Source organism: Eleutherodactylus coqui, chromosome 5, assembly GCF_035609145.1.
Source record: "Eleutherodactylus coqui strain aEleCoq1 chromosome 5, aEleCoq1.hap1, whole genome shotgun sequence".
NCBI lineage: Eukaryota > Metazoa > Chordata > Amphibia > Anura > Eleutherodactylidae > Eleutherodactylus > Eleutherodactylus coqui.
The window spans coordinates 183,539,923-183,552,582 of NC_089841.1; the positions used below are offsets into that span (position 1 = coordinate 183,539,923).

At 43.1% G+C, this 12,660-nt stretch overlaps 1 protein-coding gene across 1 annotated transcript in view; it reads right to left on the minus strand.

Moving 5' to 3' along the window:
* Nucleotides 1-12,660, minus strand: part of LOC136628199 (clustered mitochondria protein homolog) — a 46,209-nt gene that overhangs the window by 2,220 nt on the left and 31,329 nt on the right. The window contains exons 20-24 of the mRNA XM_066603917.1: nt 9,202-9,282; nt 8,939-9,064; nt 7,919-8,040; nt 3,548-3,641; nt 173-307 (exon numbers count right to left, since the gene is read on the minus strand). Of these exons, the coding sequence (XP_066460014.1) occupies nt 173-307; nt 3,548-3,641; nt 7,919-8,040; nt 8,939-9,064; nt 9,202-9,282 (558 nt within the window). The remainder of the gene's footprint in view (nt 1-172; nt 308-3,547; nt 3,642-7,918; nt 8,041-8,938; nt 9,065-9,201; nt 9,283-12,660) is intronic.

Genomic DNA, 12,660 nt, shown 5'->3' on the forward strand with positions numbered 1-12,660 from the left:
CTTGTCGAGTGCTCCCTATATAGACGTACATGGGCTACAATCCCAATACCATGTAGAATTCCAATTTCTAAGACTCACCCTTATGATAACATTTACGAATAGAAGTTGATACATTATAAAATTAGCAGTTTTCCTGAACAGACATTACAACGTATAACATATCCCCGCTTACCTGGACACGAGGTAAGGTAGAAATAGATCCATTTTTGTAGATCTCATTCATGGTCCGCTGCAAGTTGACGGCTTGTTGAGTAACATGTTTCAGGAAGGTAGAACTTTCTGTAGTATGTTCATGGCAATCGCCGAGCTGGAATTGATGAGAAAATAGAACATGACTAATATATATATATATCCTGTTTATATTTACCTTATACTTTCTGGGGTGATATGTTAGTGCTGTTCTTATTGATTGATGTTGATACGGTCAAAACACATATGATCAACTAATTACAACTATCCAAAACTATACAAGTACTGATAAAAAAAAAAAACCTACAGACCAAAATACAAAAGTATACATTAGGCCTCATAAGGCTTGGTTACATTTGATGTTGTCCTTAAAGGGGTTTATTAGATTTGAAAAAAACATGGCTGCTTTCTTCTAGAGTCAGTCATTCTTGTCCATGGGTTGCGTACAGTACTGCAGCTCAGGCTCATTCATTTGAATGGGGGCAAGCTGCAGTACCAGACAGTCCATGGCCAAGAGTGGTGGTGTTTCTGGAAGAAAGCAGCCATGTCTTTCTAATCTGATGCAACCCCTTTCAAGAATTCTAAATACGTATACAGTACGAGTGAGACATTATCACCTGCCACCCCTTTCACAATATTGATTGCCAAGAACTTCACTACTACTTGTGTAACATTACTGCATATTGCATTTTCTTTTCTGACTTTCATCCTGACCTTCGTGTCAATATTGTTTTAATCCCATGGCACAATGTTCTACTCATACGATTTCAGCATCTTACAACACAACATGATCGGTTGATAGATGGGAAAGTTGTACTCAGCAGAGCCACAGCTTTCTAGGCTTTTCATACACGACTGCAGTGCTACATTGAGAAGGTTTTGATAAGAAGTTTAGTGAACGTCGTTGGGCAAAAGACAGAAGAGCAACATGCAATAAAGGGGAATATGCAACATATCCAAGGGACCAACATTTACAATCTAGCTATATAGCCTTACAGTTTTTCCTTTACATCAAGGATAGTGTTGATTGAACCAAACAATTAAAACAGTTTGGGGACAAAATTTGCTAAAAGTTTGATTCGGCACAAACCCAATCCAAGCTTCTAGCAAAGTTCTACTGGTTCAGTTTGCTCCATATAGTCCTGAACACTGGTGTAGAACACTTTCTAAAAGCCATAAAAACACTGTATAACACTCTCCGGGTGTCCTTTGTGGCTCTAATGGCTCTTTTACACGGGATGATTATCATTCAGAATCGTTCAGATTCCCATGCGATTCTGAACGATTGTCCTGTGTAGTAAACGCATGCAGCAACTGAGCCAGAATTGTTCAATCACTCAGTTTCTGCATGCAAAAAAAAAGGAATGACGAGCGCTTTCAGTGTAAACAGCAGTCATTCACTTTTGAACGCTCTGCCCCCACCCGCCCCCATTCATAGTGATGCCGACGATACTCACTCCTATGTAACAGCACAGGAGCAAACATCCCTGGAACGAGTGTCGAGCATCATTTGCCCGAGCGCGCCCTGTGGAATAGGCCCATAAGACAGTGTTACACAGCAGTTTTAGGAGTTTGGGTGAATTTCTGGTTCAGTTTAAACTAATTGGGACTAAACTTTTTGCAATAGTTAGATGAACCAAACTTTCTAAGGGTTCATTAATCATTAATTAAAAAGGACTAGACCATCATCATCATTTTTTTTTTTTAGTTAAAGAGTCCCAACTGTTAGTTCATTATGCTGATAACATGGGCAGAAATAGTCATCAGAAGGGGACATATACATCCTCTGTAGTAGCAAAGACTAATAAGAATGGTCTGTATGGTGGTATGGGAAGGTTTTCCTGCATCTTTATAGGGACCTTGATATCAAACTAGAAACGTCTGAATAGTACAGATTAGGCTCTGTTCAGTCTGCGTTCAAATCACCTCCAATAGAGGACTCTATATTGGTATACAGATGGTCCCCGACTTGCAAACAGGTTCCGTTCCAGGAACCTGTTTGCAAGTCCATTTTGTTCGCAAGTCGAACAAATGCTTGTATGGAGCGGGATCGTGGGTGGATCCCGCTCCATACAACGTCGGGTGCCGGCTGTTCTTACACCGGGCACCCGGCAGCAGCAGTTCCGACTAGCCGCGCGCTCGTCTGAACTGTTAACAGTTTAAATACTACTCTGACAGCGGTATTTAAAGTGTTAACAGTTCTGACGAGCTGCGCGGCTCGTCGGAACTGCTGCCGCCGGGAGCCCGCTGTAAGAAACAGCCAGCACCCGACGTTCAGGGGGCCCGTACAGCGTCCCACGATGAGATCGCGGGATGCTGTGTGGTTGCTAGGCAGCCGGGGACCTCCTGAAAGGCCCCAGGGCTGCCTATGCAGAGTGCCCATCAAGCGCACGACTTGCTAGGCGCTCTGCATAGACAGCCCTATGGCCTTTCAGAAGGCCCCCGGCTGCCTAGCAACCGCGATCTGACCAAACAGGCTTCTATCAGGCTTGATAGAAGCCTGTCCGGTCCCTGCACAGTATGATGTAATGCCATAGCATTACATCATACTGTGCAGGACAGATAGTTCGTATCTAGCGAAATTCATAACTCGAATGTTCGCAAGTAGGGGACTATCTGTATGTTGCTTCCTTGTAAAAGAAAACCATCTACCACCCAGCAAACATTGTGACCCTGGATGCCTCTGTAGAATAAAAAGCATAGTCAACTATGCATTCATCTATAGGAAAAAAGGCAGGTGTATTACTGCTATTCTGTGCTACTTTTATTTTAGGTCTATGAGTGGTGTATATGGGACTGTAGTGGTACAACTAACAAATATATAGACTGAACTATAACTGATATGGGTACTAATAATAGGCATATTAAGAGCTTATCATACATCCGATAATGTGTCATATTCTCAGGGGCCGGTAAAGCCAAAAGTAGTCAAAATTGCTGGCAGGTGAGATATGCATTGCTAAGACATCAGTGCTAGAGATGAGCGAGCATACTCGCTAAGGCAAACTACTCGAGCTAGTAGTGCCTTATGCGAGTACCTGCCCGCTCGTCTCTAAAGATTCGGCTGCCAGCGGGGGAGGAACAGAGGGGAGATCTCTCTCTCACTCTCTCCCCCCTGCTCACTCCCGCAACTCACCGCTCACCCGTGCCGGCAGCCGAATTTTTAGAGACGAGCGGGCAGGTACTCGAATAAGGCACTACTTGCTCGAGTAGTTTGCCTTAGCGAGTATGCTCGCTCATCTCTAATCAGTGCTATATAGAGAGATGAATTTACAGAGAAGTGAATGAAATCGGTTGTATTATGAAATAACAAAAAAATCCCAGGTTAAAAAAAAAAAAGTTTGTAAAATCGACTTACCACAGCTTTGTATATAGTGAAGGTTTCTTTTTCATGTTGCATTGCTGATCTGAATTCTACTTTGCTTGTATAGGCAAGAGCAATCAAATGATGGCTGTAAAAACAGAACAGATACTATAGATTTTGTAGCGGATAGTTTCAGACTACCATCAGGACACTTTGCCATTCATGCATTTAGTGTTTCACTGGGGTACAGTGGGCCTAATACAAGAAACTTATGACCCCCAGTTATCCAGCTATACAGAACAAATGCATCATCACATGTATTTATGGCGGGTTCTGATTGATATGGCATACGTGTGCAGTGATGGAAGTTGGAATATAATTAAAAGTGATTAACATAAGTATAAACTACTAATACAGGGCGATTCAAAAATAATGGTGCAAAACTAAAGCGGATTTATTCTGGGTTAGTTGGAACCAATTCAGATTAGGGCCTTCTGCAGATGGCTGGGTCAGATCCCACTGCGGGAATTCTCGCAGCAGGATGCAAGCCATGCCCCTGCAGTGACCCGGCGCCCCGCTCTGCTCTGGCTGTCGCACAGCCGTGCATGCGCAGAACAGAGCCGGCACTTCACCGGTGAGGTTTCTGTATGCCGCGATTTGTTTATGGCGCGGTCAAATCGCAGCTGACTACATAGGATTGCGTTATTTAATGCCATCCTATGGCAGCGGACACGGGTGAAAATTCTGCGGAAAGTCCCGCCGCGGAATTTTTGTCCGTGTGCATATACCTTAAAACAAAACTTTTTTCCGAAATTTCGCAAACTCGACGGACCAAAGTTTTCACAAGTACGCACTTTTTACAGACATTCAATGTTTTAAGTGGGCATTGTTGGAGAGACGCAGATTCCAACTGGACTCACAACTTGACAACTGCAGAGTCTCCAACAATGTGCACCTCAAATATATGTAAGGTACATTGAAAACTTTTGCATCTTTTTTTTGTTGTTCACCTCGTATATGAACACATGAACTGAGGCCTCCTGCAGATCGCCGGGTCAGATCACGCTGTGAGAATTCTCACAGCGGGATGCGAGTGGTGCCCCTGCAGTGACCCGCGGCTCACCTGCTCTGCCAGCACCTCCGCTCTGCTATGTGCCAGCTACCGTCCAGCAGACAGAGCTGCGCAGTGCAAAGCCGGCACGTCACTAGTGACATTTCTGTGCGGGCCTCTGCGAGGCTCGCACAGAGATAGGACATGCCGCGATTTGTTTACCACGCATATTTTCACGCGCTCAAATCGTGGCCGTCTGCATAGAATTGCATTATCTAATGCAATCCTATGGGAGCGGGCACAGGCGGAAATTCTGTGGGAAATCCGCCGTGGAATTTCCGCCCGTGTGCAGGGAGCCTAAAAAGAAAAAAAAAAATAGGGTAAAAAAAGCAAAACAAAAAACAAACCTAAACAAAAACAAATACTACAAACATCAGCATTGTATAAAGAAGAATATAAATATGCATTCAATCTGTGTAGGATATATTATATATACACATATGTGAATTGAGCACTCAAAGCGATAACCCAATGCAAACCGTAAAATAACTCTAAAGACAGAAGCCTCATTCTAACATTCAGCTGTAGTATTGGAATATGATCTTCACAAGGTCACTGGTCAGCTGTTCTGTGCCAAAACATACAGTACAAAACCTTTTGTCGCCAAGGCTATTGCAGTTGCTCCATAACCTTTGTATACCCTACATTTCTACACAAGACCATGTAAGTTTCATCACCACGGTCTAATTTCTTCTACATGGCTGCAAAGTACAGCATTATGAGAGATCACATTACTGAAGTATATTATTCCACATATAATAGTACAAAAACAGCAAAAAGGCCAATAAATTATGGAACTATACATTAGGCCTTATTCACATGAGCGCTGTTTTCGCGCATTAGGGGCACATGAATAGAGCACTTCTATAAGAACCAATGGTTTCCTATAGAAGCGTTCACATGAAGGAATCTTAGACGCGCTAAATACTCGCACATGCCAACGATAGGACATGCGTAGCTACAATGCACGCATCTTAGGTGCGTGGTGCGAGAAAAGATAGGACCTGATCTATCCAGAAGCACATTTTAAATGTCCGCTGTAAACTCATGTTAGTCCCCATGGGGATGAGGGGACTCCCCATCAGTACCCTTAATTCCCACAGGGACTAACAGGGCATTTAAAGTGTGCTTCTGGGCATCATGTTGTAAATGTCGTGCTATAAGCCTAGGGTTATTCCTCCAGCCCCGCTCCTGGGCAATTCCCCAGCAGTGGAGTGGGGGGAGTAGGTAACTCCCTCTAACTCTTTTGCCAAGGGATTTCCCTATATGGAGAGAGAGAGAGAGCGAGCGGGGTTACAGGGTTTCCAGAGAGGGCAAGAGTAAGTGGTTGAGTTAGAGGGATCCACCTTCTAGTCCTGTCCTCTCTATGTTTGCTATGGGGAATTTCTTTGAAAAGCCGTATAGCCACGCCCACTCTCTAGCACCACCCACTCTGTCTGCATTATGGGGATATCACTCGGAGATCCCCAGAGCAGGGAGAGAGAGCAGGACTATGGGTTAATCCCCCATAGCAGGGAGAGAGAGTGGAGCTATGGAGGATTAATGCATAGCAGGGAGAGAGTGGGGCAATGGGTTAATCCCCCATCGCCCCGCTCTGTGTCTCTCCCTGCTAAGGGGAAATCTGGAAGATGTGTGGGGCTTTTTCTCTCTATCCTTTTGGAGCAGCTGCCCATTCACACGGTTTTTAGCGCAGTATAGGCGCAATTGTTTACGCACCTATACTACGCAAAAACAGCGTTTATGTGAATGAGGCCTTATATGGGATGAGTGATCATAGGGGCAATTTAGAGAAGCTCCACAAGTAGATGGTACAGAAAACGGTATAGTACCTATGGGGCTAGATAACAATAAAATAAAAGAGCAAAACTCCTTTAACAAAATTGGCCAAGAAAAAAATGGATATACAATAATACAATGGTACATGCATGCTGCAGCACATATGTCCGGGGGAGACTTTGTTTGCCTTGCATACATAATGAGTACAAATCTTGCTAGCCAGATAATCCCTCGCATAAACACACACCTACCTGAGCAAACAACTACGGAGTTTACTTTAGCTAATGGAGGAAATAGAGATGATTCAAGCCATTTTCTGTACACATAATTTTATGCAAAAATGTTGTCAATTCGTTCAGTAATGCAGCAGTTTAAGCGATTATCTTTGCGTTTAAGAAGGCCTTTAGCCTACCAGGTAGTAGTGAAGGGCATTTGTGTTCAGTTAGAGCCAGACAGGAAGATTCTTTTTTATTTCTACAATTTCTTAGGTTTGTATTGCTGCACCAAAAGCCAAGGAAAAAAAAACGTCATTTGAGTTCGGAAGACCCATGTTCAGACTGCTTGAGTTTAAAGGTGTGACATGTGGTGTATATCCTGGGCGATCCCAAGCAAATTCCTCCACACAGCTTCATAAACAGTTATGCACTGGAGGGGTTAATTACATTTTTTCTTCTGCAAAAACTCCCACTCTTGTCTATTGGCTTTGTTTGTCATTGTAGGTCAGTCCCATTCAAATGGGCTACAATACCCAATACAGCCCACGGGCAAGCGTGATAATGTTTCTGAAAAAGAGGCAGATTTTTTTCTTGTCTGATCTATAATCACTTTTAATTAGGGGCATCTGTAGAATTGTGTGTCAAATTTGAGTTCCGATATAAAAAGTATAATGTATAGCTATGTAGAAGTCACTCGGATTTCTTAGTCTATTATTTGGAAAAGGCTGCAAAAAATGTACAATGGCATCTCAAAAGGGAAAATTTATTTTTTAGTGGTAATGCAGTAGCAAGGATGGCCTGAAGAGGGCCTCTGTGTGCAGTTACTGTGTTTACTGAACCTGAAAGAAAGGGCTAACACCTGCTGGGTGTGGCAGGAAGCAACATAAAAGTCTGTTCCTGTCATACTCAAAAGGGGAAGTTACAGCTCAGTAGAGCTGGAAGGGCTGAAAGCCTGAGGTCCAGTGTGGACCAGTAGAGATGCCACATCAGGAACTCTGAGCCTGATCTGTGTGGACCAGTTTGGGCCCGTCGCTTGTCTGACGGTAAGGACACCCTCCAGCCACCCTGAGCGGGGCTAGTGATGGGACCCTGTGGGTTGTGAACCCTGGACTTTTACATGAACTGTTGTATGCTGTACTTTGCTGTGTTGTGTGCTGATAAATAAATACTGGCAGGCCCCAGTTTTAAAAGAAAGTCTCCTGGAGCCATTTCTATACGTGTGCCGCCCATTTCTGGACCAAGTAGTCGGTGATCCGCAGGAAAGTACCCCACTTACCACTATATATACTACACACTTCGTTATTGCAAGGTTAGTCATAATACCTTAAGGCAACATCCAGGGACTTCTCTCCGAAATACTTTTTATTGACTTCCAAAGCTTTTTCGAGAAACCGTAAGGACAAGTCGCATTCAAGCACAGCCTGGAGAACCACGCCAATGTTACTCTGCCAGGGAAAGAGGACAAAGCACAATGAACACGTCTTCAGGATTAGGCCAGCAGTGCATGATAAATCCTCATAGTTTTGTTTCCTAATTTACACATTATTAAGACTATCACACTTTTTATCATGAAAATAAGGGTGTTTGTCACAGCTTTCTCCTAATACAGACCTTTTACAAGGGGCCGAATTGTCCTCGGGATGCAGCGCAGATGCACATTTTGTCAGTTAGTGCAGATTTTGTTGCGTTTTTAACTTGCGCAATTTATTTCATCTTTTTCCGCAGGCTTTATCTCCTGTATATTAGAAATCCACAACAACAATTTCATAAGACGTCCTTAATTCCACAGCAGAAAGCTTTTCCACTGAGGAATTTAATCTTGTGGTTTTGAAGTAAGGATGTGCGGAATTCAAGCCCCATAGGGATAATATTGTGATGCAGAAGTGTCCGCGCGGACTAATTCCGTCCCGTGTGAAAGGTCCTTAACCCCTCTAACTCCTAGCAAAGTATATATAACAGTTTATATAGGCGCAGCAGCTGAATGCAAAAAGTACAGCTGTTATCTATTAACAAAGAGAACAACCACAAAGGGGCAACGACTATTCTAGTGACAGCATAGCATTTGACTTCTTTAGGACATTTAAACATTTGCGAGTTATGATCTTGGCAAGTCTATAAAAGCGTTTTGTTTTTTTTTGGTAACTGAAATAAGTATATGACCCCATGATTGTTTAATTCATTCAGCACCTGCTGTCTTCAATGTGATCGGAGATGATAACTAGGTTGTGCAAATCACTGCAGGCGGGCCTTCTTCAGTATCTTAGGGAACTCTTCGCTTTTACATATACTATACAGTAATTACATAATAGGAAAGCTCATATAACATACAGGGCATTTACTCACATCTAGTGTAGCCATACTAGGATGGTCTTCCCCTGCTAAGACCAGCATCAAGTATCGGGCTCGGTACAGCAGTTTCAATGCTACCGATAATTGTCCACTGGCAAAACAGTAATGCGAGAGCAGGACCTGTGGGGAAAATGCAGACAATTGAGTGTACCGTGTGACTGCAAAGAGTAGCGATATACATTACATTACTTAGGGGTATATAGACTGGTGCCCATTAGGCAGAACACAGCGTTGACCAATAGTAGAAGCAAACGTACATAGTCCTGAACCGTGCTGCTGCTGTCATATCCCAGTGTCCTCTCCGTCATTATTACCGCTTTCTGTTGGTTATCCAGAGCCTGGCGATACAATGACATTTATTCAGGGTAGATCTTCCTTATTTGATGCTGCACTCTTATGTCATACATAAAATATGGAACACTACATTTTACAAGTAAGTTAATACTAAACACCAATTCGCTCTTTAGTCATGTGTATCTTGTACCCAGTAATGTGCAAAACATACTGAAAAGTAAGAATGCTTTCAAAAATAGAAGTGTTTGCGTTGTGTTATCGACCAAAAAACTATAATGTGAATGAAAAGAGAAATCTAAATCAAACCAATATTTGGTGTGACCACTATTGGCCTTCAAAACAGCATCAATTCTTCTAGGTGCACTCGTACAGTTTTTGAAGAACTTGGTGGGCGGTTATTCCAAACATCTTGGAAAACTGACTCTTAAGGCCCATTTACGCGGCTGTAGGAATTTTAAATGCGCCCACTGGCACAGTAAAGCGCCTGAACATAGTAACATAGTATGTAAGGCCGAATGAAGACATTGTCCATCTAGTCCAGCCTGTCTATCCTACTGTGTTGATCCAGAGGAAGGCAAAAAACCCCAAGGCCAGAAGCCAATTAACCCTTTTGGGGGAAAAATTCCTTCCCGACTCCCTAATGGCAATCAGACTGTTCCCTGGATCAACCCCTAATAGTTCCTACCTGCCTGTATACCAGGATTGACACTTAACCTAATATTTATATCCTGTAATATACTTCTTCTCCAGAAAGACATCAAGTCCCCTTTTAAACTCCTCTATCGATTTTGCCATCACCACTTCCTCCGGTAGAGAGTTCCACAGTCTAACTGCTCTTACAGTAAAGAACCCCTTTCTGTGTTGGTGATGAAACCTACTTTCCTCTAATCGTAGCGGATGTCCTCTTGTTACCTTTGTGGTCCTGGGTGTAAACAGATCACGGGAGAGATCCATGTGTTGTCCCCTCATGTACTTATACATGGTTATTTGGTCGCCTCTTAACCGTCTTTTTTCTAGAGTAAATAGTCCCAATTTGGATAGCCTCTCTGGGTATTCCAGTCCCGTCATTCCATGTATTAGTTTAGTTGCCCTTCTTTGAACCCCTTCAAGCACTGTGACATCTTTCCTGAGCACCGGTGTCCAGAATTGTACGCAGTATTCCATGTGAGGCCTGACAAGTGCCTTATATAGTGGAAGGATAATGTTCTCGTCCTTCGCCCCTATACCTCTTTTGATGCACCCCAAGACTTTATTTGCCTTTGCAGCGGCTGACTGGCATTGGTTACTCCAGTTTAGTCTATTATCCACTAATACCCCCAGATCCTTTTCCATATCACTTTTCCCTAGTGGTACCCCATTAAGTGAATATTGGTGACATCCGTTCCTCCTGCCCATGTGCATAGTCTTACATTTTTCAACATTGAACTTCATTTGCCATTTTTCTGCCCAAGCCCCCATCTTATCCCGGTCCGTTTGTAGCCGCACATTGTCTTCCGTTGCATTAATTATATTGTATAATTTTGTGTCATCTGCAAATATTGATATTTTGCTGTGCAGCCCCTCTATCAGGTCATTAATAAATATGTTGAACAGAGTGGGGCCTAATACTGAACCCTGTGGCACCCCGCTAGCTACTGTGGTCCAATCAGAGTACGAACCATTTATTACCACCCTCTGCTTTCTATCGTTGAGCCAATTTTTTACCCACTTACACACGTTTTCGCCCAGTCCGAGCGGCCTCATTTTGTATATTAGCCTATTATTTGGCACGGTGTCAAAGGCTTTAGAGAAGTCCAGATATACAAGATCAATAGATTCTCCCTGGTCCAGCTTAGAGCTTACTTCATCGTAGAAACTGATCAGATTTGTCTGACATGAGCGACCCTTCATGAATCCATGCTGGTGAGGAGTTATCCCCTTATTCTCCTTGAGGTACTCATCGATGGCGTCTCTCAGAATCCCCTCGAAAATTTTTCCCGTTACTGAAGTGAGACTTACTGGCCTGTAGTTACCAGGCTCACTTTTGCTCCCTTTTTTGTAAATTGGAACCACGTTGGCAATGCGCCAGTCCAATGGTACTACTCCGGTCTTGATAGTGTCTAGAAATATTAGGTATAGCGGCCTAGCTATCTCGTCACTTAGTTCCTTTAGTATCCTTGGGTGTAATCCATCTGGGCCCGGTGATTTATCAATTTTAGTTTTCTTTAGACGCTTCCGCACCTCCTCCTGCGTTAGGTATGAGATATTTTGTGAGGGGTTCGTTTTATTCCCCTGCATCTCGTGTGGCATTTCCTTTTCTTTGGTGAACACACTTGAGAAGAAGCTGTTTAGTAGATTTGCTTTCCCTTCATCATCATCAATGATTTCTCCTGCATTGTTTTTTAAAGGGCCAGCGCTCTCCCTGCAAATCCTTTTGCTGTTTATATAGTTGAAAAATAGCTTCGGGTTGTTTCTGCTCTCTTTTGCGATCCGTCTTTCTGCTTCCTCCTTGGCAGTTTTGATCGTATCTTTGCATATTTTGTTTTTTTCCCTGTATGATTTTAGCGCTTCTTCGCTGCCTTGTTGCTTTAGTAGTTTGAACGCTTTCTTCTTTTCGTTTATTGCCCCTCGTACCGTCTTGTCGAGTCACATTGGTTTCCTTTTAGCTGAGTTTCTTTTATTTTTAAAGGGAATGAACTGCTCACATGAGGTGATTAGGATCCTTTTGAACTTTTCCCATTTGTCCTCCGTACTGGCATTTTTGAGGATGTTGTCCCATTTAATGTTACCGATAGTAGTTCTAAGCTCATCAAATTTTGCTTTACTAAAGTTTAGTTTCTTTGTCTCTCCCTGATAAGGCTTCCTATTGATTGACAGCTGGAAGTTGATTATATTGTGGTCGCTGTTCCCCAAGTGCCCCTCAACCTGCACCCCCCTTATACGTTCCGGTTTGTTAGTTAGTACTAGGTCCAGAATGGCTCTCCCTCTTGTTGGTTCCTGCACAAGTTGGTTCAGGTAATTGTCTTTAATTACTCTCAAGAACTTATCACCCCTGTGAGATTTGCAAGTTTCGTTCTCCCATGTTATATCTGGGTAATTAAAGTCCCCCATGATAATTACTTCGTTTCGTTTTGACACCTCATCTATCTGCCTTAGTAGTAAGTCTTCAGTTTCTTCTGTTGCTTTTGGTGGTCGATAGAAGACCCCTATCAGGATTTTGTTATTTTTTCCTCCCTGTATTTCTACCCACAGAGATTCCACCTGTTCGTCTCCTACCCCTATATCCTCCCGTAGCCTCGGCTTCAAGTTCGATTTGACGTACAGACATACCCCTCCCCCTTTCTGGTTCCTTCGGTCTCTTCTGAAGAGATTGTACCCCTGCAAATTCACCGCCCAATCGCACTTATCATCAAGCCATGTTTCAGTAATTCCGACTATATCAT